Source organism: Salminus brasiliensis, chromosome 24 (genome assembly GCF_030463535.1).
Source record: "Salminus brasiliensis chromosome 24, fSalBra1.hap2, whole genome shotgun sequence".
NCBI lineage: Eukaryota > Metazoa > Chordata > Actinopteri > Characiformes > Bryconidae > Salminus > Salminus brasiliensis.
This window is the reverse complement of record NC_132901.1, coordinates 11,500,957-11,514,936: the sequence shown is the minus strand read 5'-3', so window position 1 is coordinate 11,514,936 and position 13,980 is coordinate 11,500,957. Positions and strand designations below refer to the sequence as shown.

Genomic DNA, 13,980 nt, shown 5'->3' with positions numbered 1-13,980 from the left:
CCTCGCTGCTTCTTTTCCCAGTCGACGAGAAGAGAATCTATGAAGCTGGGGAGCCAGAGACACGCCTGTTATACTCCTCTATAGGACCTAAATGAAAGCAAGGGAACCGAGCGACGTCACAGTACATTAGCTCCGCCTCATACTCTGTACGTGTGCAGAACGCTTGTTTTGCTGTACAGCGACTCAAACATGCCTAGACCACTCAAAGATTGCACATAAAGCCACTGAGTGGGTAGCCATACAAAATACAGTATATTAATATTAATTCGGAATTAAATATTAATTCCGTACCCTCTGGATGTACTCATGTTCAAAATTCAAAAAAGTGCTCTTTTTGGATTTCATGTGGATTTCATTAACATGTGGTGTACATGGGGGGGGGAAATCAATAGTCAAAGTCAAGCAATAATAGCATCACTTCTCAATGCATTTGCAGCATGTCTTCCTTCTACTGCTTGTAGTTTCACAGTCTGGCCACACAATGGCATCCAGACTCCAAGTGTTCTAAAAAGGAATAAACTAATAATAGTAATAATAATAACGCAGCATACTTTGGATCATGCATAACCTTCACTCTGAATACTTTAACTCATCATGATTTAGCTTCGAAACCTACAGCCTAGCTCCAGACCTGCTTGACCTTATAATTAAAAAGTAAGCTAAACTATAATTAGGAGCTAAAATCACTTCTGAAATAGCTTGGTCTTATGGCGAAATCTTAAAATAAATAAATAAATAGCTGAATGAATTAATAAAATTCAGTGACCTAGGCTTAAGATGAACTTACAGTGACTCAAAGTAGGCTCATACACAGCCTCTGACTCCTTTTCACGAAATTTGAAGTGCATAGGGGCCATGTGACCTTTCTAAATAAACATTTATGCACCGTTTTCTTAGAAAGATTACACACTTGACATTATTATTGTTATTATTGTAGTAATTGATTGTGTGTTTTACCATCCTAAACCGCACTCCAGTACTCTCTAGTGCACTAGGTGAGTATAGAAGCCGTTTTTTCGTGACATCGTGCACTCCACGTGGAGTCGTTTCGGCAACTAGCTAACGAAAATAATCTTTTGTAAACAAAACACTAGCTAGCAAGCTACACAGGCTGCCCAGCTCTGAAAACCAGAAGATAGGCTGCTGGTAGCCGGGTTTAAGCACGACTGTTTCTCCCTCACTTGCTCCAAATAACAATATAGAGAACTACGCACGTGTCCGTAATATCGTTATTTCTGTGATTAATTTTAAGACACCTAGCCATCATGCTACTCTCCAAGGTGGCTTCTCGGTTTCAACCACGACAGTAAACGTATAAATGTTGCTGTATACACCGTTTCATAATAAAACTTGACTGACTCGAGCGAGTGTGTATTTATCTGACAGGTATTTACACTCGCTGGCGTATGTTATTGTTTGTACCATCCGAGTTAGCTAGCATGCTAATCGCTTTGTTAGCTCATGTGTGGACCTGAAAAAGCAAGTTAACTCAAATCACTCAACAGCCACAAATCACGGCTGTATTGCGTACTTTTATGCTACAACCCCGCATGTGGTACTGCACTGTGGTCAACAAATAATGACCCCTCATAATTAGGCTCATATTTGCGCTTTACTGTTTATGCTAGCCGCGTTAGCCACGCTGCTAATCGCTAAGCTGGCTCCAAGCTATGTACAACTCCACACATAGATCCAGCAACGGCAGTTCTACATCAATTTGCTGTGACTGGGTGTACAACTTTAGGCTCTCGGCAAAATCGAGTTATCGGATATCATTATCTACTTCATTTTTGGCAAGTTAGCAAACGTTATCGTGCTAACAACGACACACCGGAGCTAACCAGGGTCCAGTAGTGTAAGGACTAAAAAAAACGACGTTTCACATGTATGAACATTAAAAGTAGCTAACATATGTCTTAACACGACAAATACCTCGGTCAGCCCTCTGATGGCTGTCGCCATGTGCGCCTCGGTCTCGTATACAACAAAGTCACACTACATCACGCCATTCTAACGTGCGCAGCGTTTATTACACACACACACACATGACAAAATTAGTCCTTCCTCAATGCACCTGAATATAAATCACATAAATGGCTATTTAGTACTAGGGTTACGACCTTGCAAGCATAAAACAAGCACCCACGAAGATCACCCCACTACTGTACACCATGGCACACGGTTTACTTTTTACTGTGACTGGACGTGCAGTTATCGGATTTCATCATTAGATGAAGATAGATAGATAGATAGATAGATAGATAGATAGATAGATAGATAGATAGATAGATAGATAGATAGATAATCAATAAAACGTCATCTTTCGAACTTGTAGTTAGGCATCATGGGAATTGTAGTCCTTGATCTTGACACTACAGGATAAAGACAAATCGTGTCATTGACACATTGATATAAAGACGTTTAAAGAAACACACAAACCAGTACAGGGTTTGTATTTTCTGTCAGAATGAATGAGTATGCATAAAGCAAGCCATATGTCTACAAATGCATGTCTCTCTCTCTCTCTCTCTCTCTCTCTCTCTCTCTCTCTCTCTCTCTCTCTCACAAACCACCACTTTAATATTTTTGCACATAAAGTAAATTGAGGCCAACTTAAACTAAACCCACACCATTTGGATTCCTCAGGTTTCCACTATACATCTTCTAATAACAGCCATATTGGTTAGCAGTTAGTGGAAGAGAAAGGAAGGAAAGAAATTGTGGAAAGCAAAGTATGTTGCAGTTAGTGGATGATAAAGCCTTAGACATATGTTGCAGTTAGTGGATGATAAAGAAATTGTGGTGATATAAAGTAAGTGTAAAGCTCATGATGAACTCAGGGTGAGTGGAAGCAGTTTGGCTTGACCTACCCTTTAGGATTCTGATGGAGTTTCAGGGCTAAGCTTTAAGACTGTGGTCGTAGTACGTGAATGGAGCGTGGATGCCATCTGGTGGTCAAAATGTAAATCTGCAAAATATAAAAAATACATATTTTTTTTTTGGTCCACAGAGACATTTAAAGAAGCAAAATCAGAAAGAGGAGAAAGAGTTAAATTTGAGAAGCACAAAAAAGCTAATTCACAAGTGAGTACGGCTGACTTTTGATACACCTTTGTTAGCACTTTTGTGTTAATTTGTTACTTACCTATGCCTTGAAGAAAGTCTCTGACCTTGCAGGTTAAAATGATTTTTTGCGCTTTTGGTGCATCCGCTTTCCAATTTTTAGCTTTGCCCCACTTGCCTCCAGCTCTTCAGCCAGGTCTTGATAGCAGAGCGGTGTTCTTTATTGATTTATGATTATTATGTTGACCTCAATATAACCTGATGCATACATACATACACATAACCATACAACATAGAATTTAAGGGCTCTAAGGGGAGGAGAACAAAGGTCCTACATAGAACTGCACTACTCTACAGTTTGACTCTTAATGAGAGAATTGTTGGCTTTTTACCTAACTGATAATAAAGTGCCTTAAATAAAGAGTGCTTCTATCAAGCATTCTTTAACTAAAGACATTTTATCAAGATCTGTAAGGAGATAATACAGTATTGAGTATTTTGTTTTCTTCTGCCCTACTTTATCATTAGCATATTGTTAAAACCCAAACAAAATTACGGTGCCCTAAAATAAGTTTTCATTTCATTGCCTGGTAGCATGACAACTGGTTATCCTGCTGGCTACTAAAATGCCCAAAAGTTCCTTGGTAGAACTTAGTAGACTTACTGGAGTTCACAACCATCTGTCATATGTAACAGCTGTAACATTCACACACATACACGTATACATCTATGTTGTTAGCGTTTGCATTTGCGAGTTTGACCACACGATGGCATCCACGCTCCATCCATGACATATATCCACGATCCCAAAACAACGGTGACGTTTGCAATAGGGCACTTCCTAAATCCCTTACACTGTATACACTACACAGAAGTGCACTTCTCTAGTCAAGTCTTTTAGGCTTCTGATGGAGTTTCAGGGCTAGGCCTCAAGACTGTGGTCATAGTACGTAAATGGAGCGTGGATGCCATCGTGTGGTCAAAATGTAAAACAATTAATCTTGCAATTTTTTATTTATTTATTGATTTATTTATTGATTTATTTATTTATTTCTTGTCCACGGAGACAATTAAAGAAGCAAAATCAGAAAGAGGAGAAAGAGTTACATTTAAATAGCAGAGAAGCTAACTTACAAGGGAGGAGGCAGTACGGTCGGCTGTTGATAAACTTTTGTTAGCACTTTTGTATTCATTTGTTACTTACCTATGCCTTGAAGAAAGTCTCTGACCTAAACCATGCAGGTTAATTTTTTTTGAGGGTGCGTATGTTTTTCCATATTTTAGCTTTGCTCCACTGGCCTCCAGCTCCTCAGTCAGGTCTTGATAGCAGATGAGTCAATTTTAATTGGCAAGGTTTTGGTCAGAGACCATCTTTAGTTAGGCATCATGGGAATTGTAGTCGTTGATCTAATACACTACAACTTAAAGATATAGTGTCCACAGAGACATTTAAAGAAAGAAAGATCAAACACAAATCGAATAAATGGTATATTATTGCATACAAGGGAAAAGCTCCTAATGAGGCCAACTAAAACTACATGTTTACGCCTTGGATTTCTCAGGCTCGTTTTACATCTTCTAATAAAAGTCATGTTAGATTAGATAAACACAGAGGGAGTTAATGTTGCTTTAAGTAATGTTGCTTTTACCATATGTTGCAGTTAGTGGATGATAAAGACATTGTGGTAAGCAAAGTAAGTGTAGAGCTCATGATGAAGTCTGGGTGAGTGGAAGCAGTTTGGCTAGACCTACCCCTTAGGCTTCTGATGGAGTTTCAGGGCTAAGCTTTAAGTCTGTGGTCGTAGTACGTGAATGGAGCGTGGATGCCATCTGGTGGTCAAAATGTAAATCTGCAAAATATAAAACAATTCATCTTTTTGATTTTTTGGTCCATGCAGACATTTAAAGAAGCAAAATCAGAAAGAGGAGAAAGAGTTTTTTGTATTCATTTGTTACTTACCTATGCCTTGAACAAAGTCTCTGACCGAAACCTTGCAGGGTGCGTATGCTTTTCCATATTTTAGCTATAGCAGATGAGCGGTTTTCTTTATTGATTTATGATTATTATGGGAACCTCAATATAAACTGATACACAGAGTTTAAGGGCTCTAAAGAGAAGGAAACAAAGGTCCTACATAGAAGTGCACTACTCTACAATTTGTCTCAAAGGCTTCTAGCAGTGAGTGAATTGGAGGCTTTTTACCTAACTGCATGCTGTTTGGTTGTCATGATGGCTAATACAGTGCCTTCATTAAAGACAGCTTCTATCAAGCATTCTTCAAAACAAGACATTTTATCTAGTTGTGGAAGGAGGTTATACGGTCTGGAGGTTTTTTTTTTTGTTTTGTTTTGTTTTTTTTTTCCTTCTGTCCGACTTTATCGTTAGCATATTGTTAAAATGAAACCCAAGCCCAAACGACAATCATCCCACAAGACATGTAATTACTTTTTAGATTTATTGGTGCAGTTAACAATCATATTTAATGTGTATAAAATTGCCCTAAATTAAGTTTCCATTTCATTGCCTGGCAGCATGAGAACTGGTAACCATGCTGGCTTCTAAAATGCCCTGAACTGAAGTATGCTTCAATAGAAACATTTTTAAAAATGTACTTTAAAAAACACTAACCAAAATAACACCGCAATACAAATGACTTAGTAGACGTACTGGAGTTCACAACCATCTATCAAATGAAAAAGCTGTAACATTCACACGAATAAATCTAGTTAGTTAACGTTTGCATTTGCCTAGTTTGACCACACGATGGCATCCACGCTCCATCCATGACATATATGCCCATGATCCCAAAACAACGGTGGTCGTTTGCAATGAGCACTTCCAAAAGCCCTTCTATTCACCACACAGAAGAGCACTACTGTACTCAAGGCTCAAAGGCTTCTACTCTCTATTACATAACCGGGTGCATCCTAGGCAGGACAAACACTTTACCCCTGCCAGTATTTATTCACTATTTCTTTTCCCTAGGCTTCTCTAATGATCATTTTACATGTGCTGGGAAGGTTCATTTAATTTGCTCCATACTTCAAGGGTTATACTTCCAGACAAGCTAGACTGTACTAAATAAGGTAATTTTTGAAGTATAGCACAAAACAATACTGACTCAACATTCATTTAATTTTGGCGTTTTTCCCGCTGATCTGGGTTAATTTTACAAACAATGTGACGGGAAACATGAATTTTATAGAGTTAACATATAGAGTAAACATATAACTTTTTAGAGTTAGACATGCCTTGTTCTGGTAGAGGTATTGAAAGAGATTAAAAACAAACAAACAAAAAACAGTCACTTTAACACAATCCACCTCCATCATAAACCTGAGGCCTCGTTTACAAAGCTACTGTTACTCACTCTTCCTAGATCACATCTGCACTGAACACACTTTCACCGCCATACTTTTTTTTACTTACGCTACCTAAATTTACTTACTCTACCCTCGTCTTTTTGCCTTGCTCCGACCCTCTACATCAAAAGTCTAGCTCTGAACCTATTCTTGCTCTCTCGAATCTCACCATTAACCTAAGGCTTCAACCAAATTCATCTTTTTGTGACCAAACCAAGTAGTCCTAATACAAAATAACTCTGTCCTCCCTCTTAACCTAGTACAACATAACCTTAACATCATTCTAACCATGAAACCAAATAACCCCATCCGCCGTCTAACCCCAAAATAAAATAACCCATTTTCATTCATACTCTAATACAAACCCCACCACCTTCTCTCACAAACCCTAAAATGAAATAACCCCATCCTTCCTCCAACCATTATACAAAATCACTCCATCCTCATTCGAACCCCTCACATGAAACAACTCAAATCTCATTCTTGTACTAAAACAAATTAACCCCATCCCTCCCTCTATCTCAATAAGCAACACACCAAATTATTATTTTTAAACTTTTACTTTCATTTAACCCATTCCATGCAGTCATGACCATTCTACTTAGATGTGCATTCCTCAGTAGGCCGAGGCCATGTGTATCCAAATCATCAGGCTGATGGCTAATGTTGAAACTCACTTTTACTGAACCTTCCTTTGTATCCTAAGGCAAAGGCTTAAGCTCACCGTCACTTTAACTCAATCCACCTTCATCATAAAACTGAGGCCTTTGACCGCCATACTATTTTACTTACTCTACCCTCGTCCTTTTGCATTGCTCCGACCCTCTACATCAAAAAAATATCTATGAACCTATTCTTGCTCGCTCGAATCTCACCATTAACCTAAGACTTCAACCAAATTCATCTTTTAGTGAACCAAACCAAATAGTCCTAATACAAAATAACTCTGTCCTCCCTCTTAACCTAGTACAACATAACCTTAACATCATTCTAACCATGAAACAAAATAACCCCATCCGCCGTCTAACCCCAAAATAAAATAACCCATTTTTATTCATACTCTAATACAAACCCCACCACCATCTCTCTCCAACCCTAAAATGAAATAACCCCATCCTTCATCCAACCATTATACAAAATCACTCCATCCTCATTCGAACCCCTCACATGAAACAACTGCAATCTCATTCTTGTCCTAAAACAAATTAACCCCATCCTTCCCTCTATCTCAATAAGCAACACACCAAACTTTTGCTTTCATTTAACCCATTCCATGCAGTCATGACCATTCTACTTAGATGTGCAGTCCTCAGTAGGCCGAGGCCATGTGTATCCATGTGTATCCGAATCATCAGGCTGATGGCTTATGTTGAAACTCACTTTTACTGAACCTTCCTTTGTATCCTAAGGCAAAGGCCTAAGCTCACGGTCACTTTAACTCAATCCACCTTCATCATAAACCTGAGGCCTCCTTACAAAGCCACTGTTACTCACTCTTCCTAGATCACATCTGCACTAAACACACTTTCACCGCCATACTTTTTTACTTACGCTACCTCAATTTAATTATTCTACCCTCGTCCTTTTGCCTTACTTCGACCCTCTACATCAAAAGCCTTGCTCTGAACCTACTTTTGCTCACTCAAATCCCACCATAAACCTAAGGCTTTAACTAACTTCACCCTTCTGTGACCCAACAAAAAAGGCTTGTGGGAGAGCCTAACCGTATGCCTGGTTATATATACTAGACAGCTTTCATTACAAAGATCAGGTGTGTAATTCTAGGGTTTAAGTCAACCCTAGTATGGTTTCCTGCCTCACTCTTCCCCACCTGTAAGGCTGATCTCCTCTGGACTGGTCTTTCACAGGTGATGTGCAGCTTCATTTATCCCACTTAGCACTACAAGCCCACTCCATACAGTTAGTATGGCACAGTATTTTAGTTTGCTGCTCTGTCCCTGAATCCTAGTACACTATACCAATTAAATGCAAACAAACAATTAAGTAAGTTGATTTACATACATACATACATCAATAAGTATGTAACAATAAAGGCACTCTCTAATAAATAATAATAATTAGTATTATAACTTACTTGGTTCTTGAATAAAACTGCTCTTTGGAAGAAACCGTGGGTGGCTCTTAAAAGAGCCGTTGGGTTTGGATTATGCCGCTATCACTATTTACTTGGAGCTCGTGTACTTGGTGACGGCCTTTGTGCCCTCTGACACGGCGTGCTTGGCCAACTCACCGGGAAGGAGCAGACGCACAGCGGTCTGGATCTCCCTAGAGGTGATAGTAGAACGTTTGTTGTAGTGAGCCAAACGAGAAGACTCACCGGCGATGCGCTCGAAGATGTCGTTCACGAACGAGTTCATGATGCCCATCGCTTTAGAGGAGATTCCAGTGTCAGGGTGGACCTGCTTCAGCACCTTGTACACGTAGATGGCATAGCTCTCCTTCCTGGACTTTCTGCGCTTCTTGCCGCCTTTCCCGGCCGTCTTGGTCACGGCTTTCTTGGATCCCTTCTTGGGCGCGGACTTAGCTGGCTCAGGCATACTGCTCCTCGTCGAGTAAGACTAAAGAATGAGGGGGAGGCGAGAAGCTCCCACATTATTTAGACTCTAGCATTTTAATTAGACGAGGTACCGCCTCCAGAATGCCGTCAAACGACCATTGGACAACAAATTGTCCGCTCTCTTCTTGCCAACCCCCCACCCTTCATTCCCCTCCCCTCCCCTCCCCTCCCCTCCCCTCCCAATTCTCCCCTTCCCTTCCCTTCCCCTCCCCAGAGCAGCATTCTCTTTGTTCGCCTACCCGCGCATTTTTACCCACCGTGCAGACGGCACATTATTTTTCGCCACAGCGGCGTTGACGGCGATATTCTGAATTTATTCAAACGTTTAATCAACGCATACGGGGGAAATTGAAAACTATATGTATTCTTCATATATATAAAATTAGCTTCTTAACCGGGAGATTCATAACCACCATCATTGACTATATTGAAACAAACAAACAAATATGATTCTTGCAACATTCTATCCCGCGCATTCTTAATCTACAGGGCTGTTTTTCTGTTTTTCGGCACAGCGGCTTTGACGGCGATTTTTTTTCTATCAGGATTTATTAAGACATATAGTTCGGATTTAACCAACGCACACGGGGGGCAAAATGGAAAACAATACATATATACAGACATATCTATTATATGTATATATACACATGTATTCTTCCAGTATATTACATTTTAATACAGAGTATGCGGGAGATCGACTGCCTTATTTGATAACAAACTAATAGAAACAGGCTCTTTTGCTGGATTTGTGGGTGGCTCTTAAAAGAGCCGTTGTGTTTAGAGCTGTTCAGGCCGAGCGTTTAACCTCCGAATCCATACAGAGTGCGTCCCTGGCGCTTCAGGGCGTACACCACATCCATAGCGGTGACGGTCTTTCTTTTGGCATGCTCAGTGTACGTGACTGCGTCTCTGATCACGTTTTCCAAGAACACTTTGAGCACACCGCGGGTCTCTTCGTAGATCAGACCGGAGATACGCTTGACGCCACCACGACGAGCCAGACGGCGAATAGCCGGCTTTGTGATACCCTGGATGTTATCGCGAAGCACTTTACGATGACGCTTGGCGCCTCCTTTCCCAAGGCCTTTGCCGCCCTTTCCTCTACCTGACATCCTCGCTGCTTCTTTTCCCAGTCGACGAGAAGAGAATCTATGAAGCTGGGGAGCCAGAGACACGCCTGTTATACTCCTCTATAGGACCTAAATGAAAGCAAGGGAACCGAGCGACGTCACAGTACATTAGCTCCGCCTCATACTCTGTACGTGTGCAGAACGCTTGTTTTGCTGTACAGCGACTCAAACATGCCTAGACCACTCAAAGATTGCACATAAAGCCACTGAGTGGGTAGCCATACAAAATACAGTATATTAATATTAATTCGGAATTAAATATTAATTCCGTACCCTCTGGATGTACTCATGTTCAAAATTCAAAAAAGTGCTCTTTTTGGATTTCATGTGGATTTCATTAACATGTGGTGTACATGGGGGGGGGGAAATCAATAGTCAAAGTCAAGCAATAATAGCATCACTTCTCAATGCATTTGCAGCATGTCTTCCTTCTACTGCTTGTAGTTTCACAGTCTGGCCACACAATGGCATCCAGACTCCAAGTGTTCTAAAAAGGAATAAACTAATAATAGTAATAATAATAACGCAGCATACTTTGGATCATGCATAACCTTCACTCTGAATACTTTAACTCATCATGATTTAGCTTCGAAACCTACAGCCTAGCTCCAGACCTGCTTGACCTTATAATTGAAAAAAGTAAGCTAAACTATAATTAGGAGCTAAAATCACTTCTGAAATAGCTTGGTCTTATGGCGAAATCTTAAAATAAATAAATAAATAGCTGAATGAATTAATAAAATTCAGTGACCTAGGCTTAAGATGAACTTACAGTGACTCAAAGTAGGCTCATACACAGCCTCTGACTCCTTTTCACGAAATTTGAAGTGCATAGGGGCCATGTGACCTTTCTAAATAAACATTTATGCACCGTTTTCTTAGAAAGATTACACACTTGACATTATTATTGTTATTATTGTAGTAATTGATTGTGTGTTTTACCATCCTAAACCGCACTCCAGTACTCTCTAGTGCACTAGGTGAGTATAGAAGCCGTTTTTTCGTGACATCGTGCACTCCACGTGGAGTCGTTTCGGCAACTAGCTAACGAAAATAATCTTTTGTAAACAAAACACTAGCTAGCAAGCTACACAGGCTGCCCAGCTCTGAAAACCAGAAGATAGGCTGCTGGTAGCCGGGTTTAAGCACGACTGTTTCTCCCTCACTTGCTCCAAATAACAATATAGAGAACTACGCACGTGTCCGTAATATCGTTATTTCTGTGATTAATTTTAAGACACCTAGCCATCATGCTACTCTCCAAGGTGGCTTCTCGGTTTCAACCACGACAGTAAACGTATAAATGTTGCTGTATACACCGTTTCATAATAAAACTTGACTGACTCGAGCGAGTGTGTATTTATCTGACAGGTATTTACACTCGCTGGCGTATGTTATTGTTTGTACCATCCGAGTTAGCTAGCATGCTAATCGCTTTGTTAGCTCATGTGTGGACCTGAAAAAGCAAGTTAACTCAAATCACTCAACAGCCACAAATCACGGCTGTATTGCGTACTTTTATGCTACAACCCCGCATGTGGTACTGCACTGTGGTCAACAAATAATGACCCCTCATAATTAGGCTCATATTTGCGCTTTACTGTTTATGCTAGCCGCGTTAGCCACGCTGCTAATCGCTAAGCTGGCTCCAAGCTATGTACAACTCCACACATAGATCCAGCAACGGCAGTTCTACATCAATTTGCTGTGACTGGGTGTACAACTTTAGGCTCTCGGCAAAATCGAGTTATCGGATATCATTATCTACTTCATTTTTGGCAAGTTAGCAAACGTTATCGTGCTAACAACGACACACCGGAGCTAACCAGGGTCCAGTAGTGTAAGGACTAAAAAAAACGACGTTTCACATGTATGAACATTAAAAGTAGCTAACATATGTCTTAACACGACAAATACCTCGGTCAGCCCTCTGATGGCTGTCGCCATGTGCGCCTCGGTCTCGTATACAACAAAGTCACACTACATCACGCCATTCTAACGTGCGCAGCGTTTATTACACACACACACACATGACAAAATTAGTCCTTCTTCAATGCACCTGAATATAAATCACATAAATGGCTATTTAGTACTAGGGTTACGACCTTGCAAGCATAAAACAAGCACCCACGAAGATCACCCCACTACTGTACACCATGGCACACGGTTTACTTTTTACTGTGACTGGACGTGCAGTTATCGGATTTCATCATTAGATGAAGATAGATAGATAGATAGATAGATAGATAGATAGATAGATAGATAGATAATCAATAAAACGTCATCTTTCGAACTTGTAGTTAGGCATCATGGGAATTGTAGTCCTTGATCTTGACACTACAGGATAAAGACAAATCGTGTCATTGACACATTGATATAAAGACGTTTAAAGAAACACACAAACCAGTACAGGGTTTGTATTTTCTGTCAGAATGAATGAGTATGCATAAAGCAAGCCATATGTCTACAAATGCATGTCTCTCTCTCTCTCTCTCTCTCTCTCTCTCTCTCTCTCTCTCTCTCTCTCTCACAAACCACCACTTTAATATTTTTGCACATAAAGTAAATTGAGGCCAACTTAAACTAAACCCACACCATTTGGATTCCTCAGGTTTCCACTATACATCTTCTAATAACAGCCATATTGGTTAGCAGTTAGTGGAAGAGAAAGGAAGGAAAGAAATTGTGGAAAGCAAAGTATGTTGCAGTTAGTGGATGATAAAGCCTTAGACATATGTTGCAGTTAGTGGATGATAAAGAAATTGTGGTGATATAAAGTAAGTGTAAAGCTCATGATGAACTCAGGGTGAGTGGAAGCAGTTTGGCTTGACCTACCCTTTAGGATTCTGATGGAGTTTCAGGGCTAAGCTTTAAGACTGTGGTCGTAGTACGTGAATGGAGCGTGGATGCCATCTGGTGGTCAAAATGTAAATCTGCAAAATATAAAAAATACATATTATTTTTTTGGTCCACAGAGACATTTAAAGAAGCAAAATCAGAAAGAGGAGAAAGAGTTAAATTTGAGAAGCACAAAAAAGCTAATTCACAAGTGAGTACGGCTGACTTTTGATACACCTTTGTTAGCACTTTTGTGTTAATTTGTTACTTACCTATGCCTTGAAGAAAGTCTCTGACCTTGCAGGTTAAAATGATTTTTTGCGCTTTTGGTGCATCCGCTTTCCAATTTTTAGCTTTGCCCCACTTGCCTCCAGCTCTTCAGCCAGGTCTTGATAGCAGAGCGGTGTTCTTTATTGATTTATGATTATTATGTTGACCTCAATATAACCTGATGCATACATACATACACATAACCATACAACATAGAATTTAAGGGCTCTAAGGGGAGGAGAACAAAGGTCCTACATAGAACTGCACTACTCTACAGTTTGACTCTTAATGAGAGAATTGTTGGCTTTTTACCTAACTGATAATAAAGTGCCTTAAATAAAGAGTGCTTCTATCAAGCATTCTTTAACTAAAGACATTTTATCAAGATCTGTAAGGAGATAATACAGTATTGAGTATTTTGTTTTCTTCTGCCCTACTTTATCATTAGCATATTGTTAAAACCCAAACAAAATTACGGTGCCCTAAAATAAGTTTTCATTTCATTGCCTGGTAGCATGACAACTGGTTATCCTGCTGGCTACTAAAATGCCCAAAAGTTCCTTGGTAGAACTTAGTAGACTTACTGGAGTTCACAACCATCTGTCATATGTAACAGCTGTAACATTCACACACATACACGTATACATCTATGTTGTTAGCGTTTGCATTTGCGAGTTTGACCACACGATGGCATCCACGCTCCATCCATGACATATATCCACGATCCCAAAACAACGG

The 13,980-nt window shown here is 40.0% G+C and overlaps 2 protein-coding genes across 2 annotated transcripts; both read right to left on the bottom strand.

The window, feature by feature from the left end:
• Positions 1-8,609: 8,609 nt before the first annotated feature.
• LOC140547157 (histone H2B) lies at positions 8,610-8,984 on the bottom strand. The gene has a single exon (XM_072670743.1). It carries the CDS (start codon positions 8,982-8,984, stop codon positions 8,610-8,612), a length of 375 nt encoding a protein of 124 aa, XP_072526844.1.
• An 820-nt stretch (positions 8,985-9,804) lies between these two features.
• LOC140547004 (histone H4) lies at positions 9,805-10,116 on the bottom strand. Its single transcript, XM_072670490.1, has one exon. It carries the CDS (start codon positions 10,114-10,116, stop codon positions 9,805-9,807), a length of 312 nt encoding a protein of 103 aa, XP_072526591.1.
• Between the last annotated feature and the right edge of the window lie 3,864 nt (positions 10,117-13,980).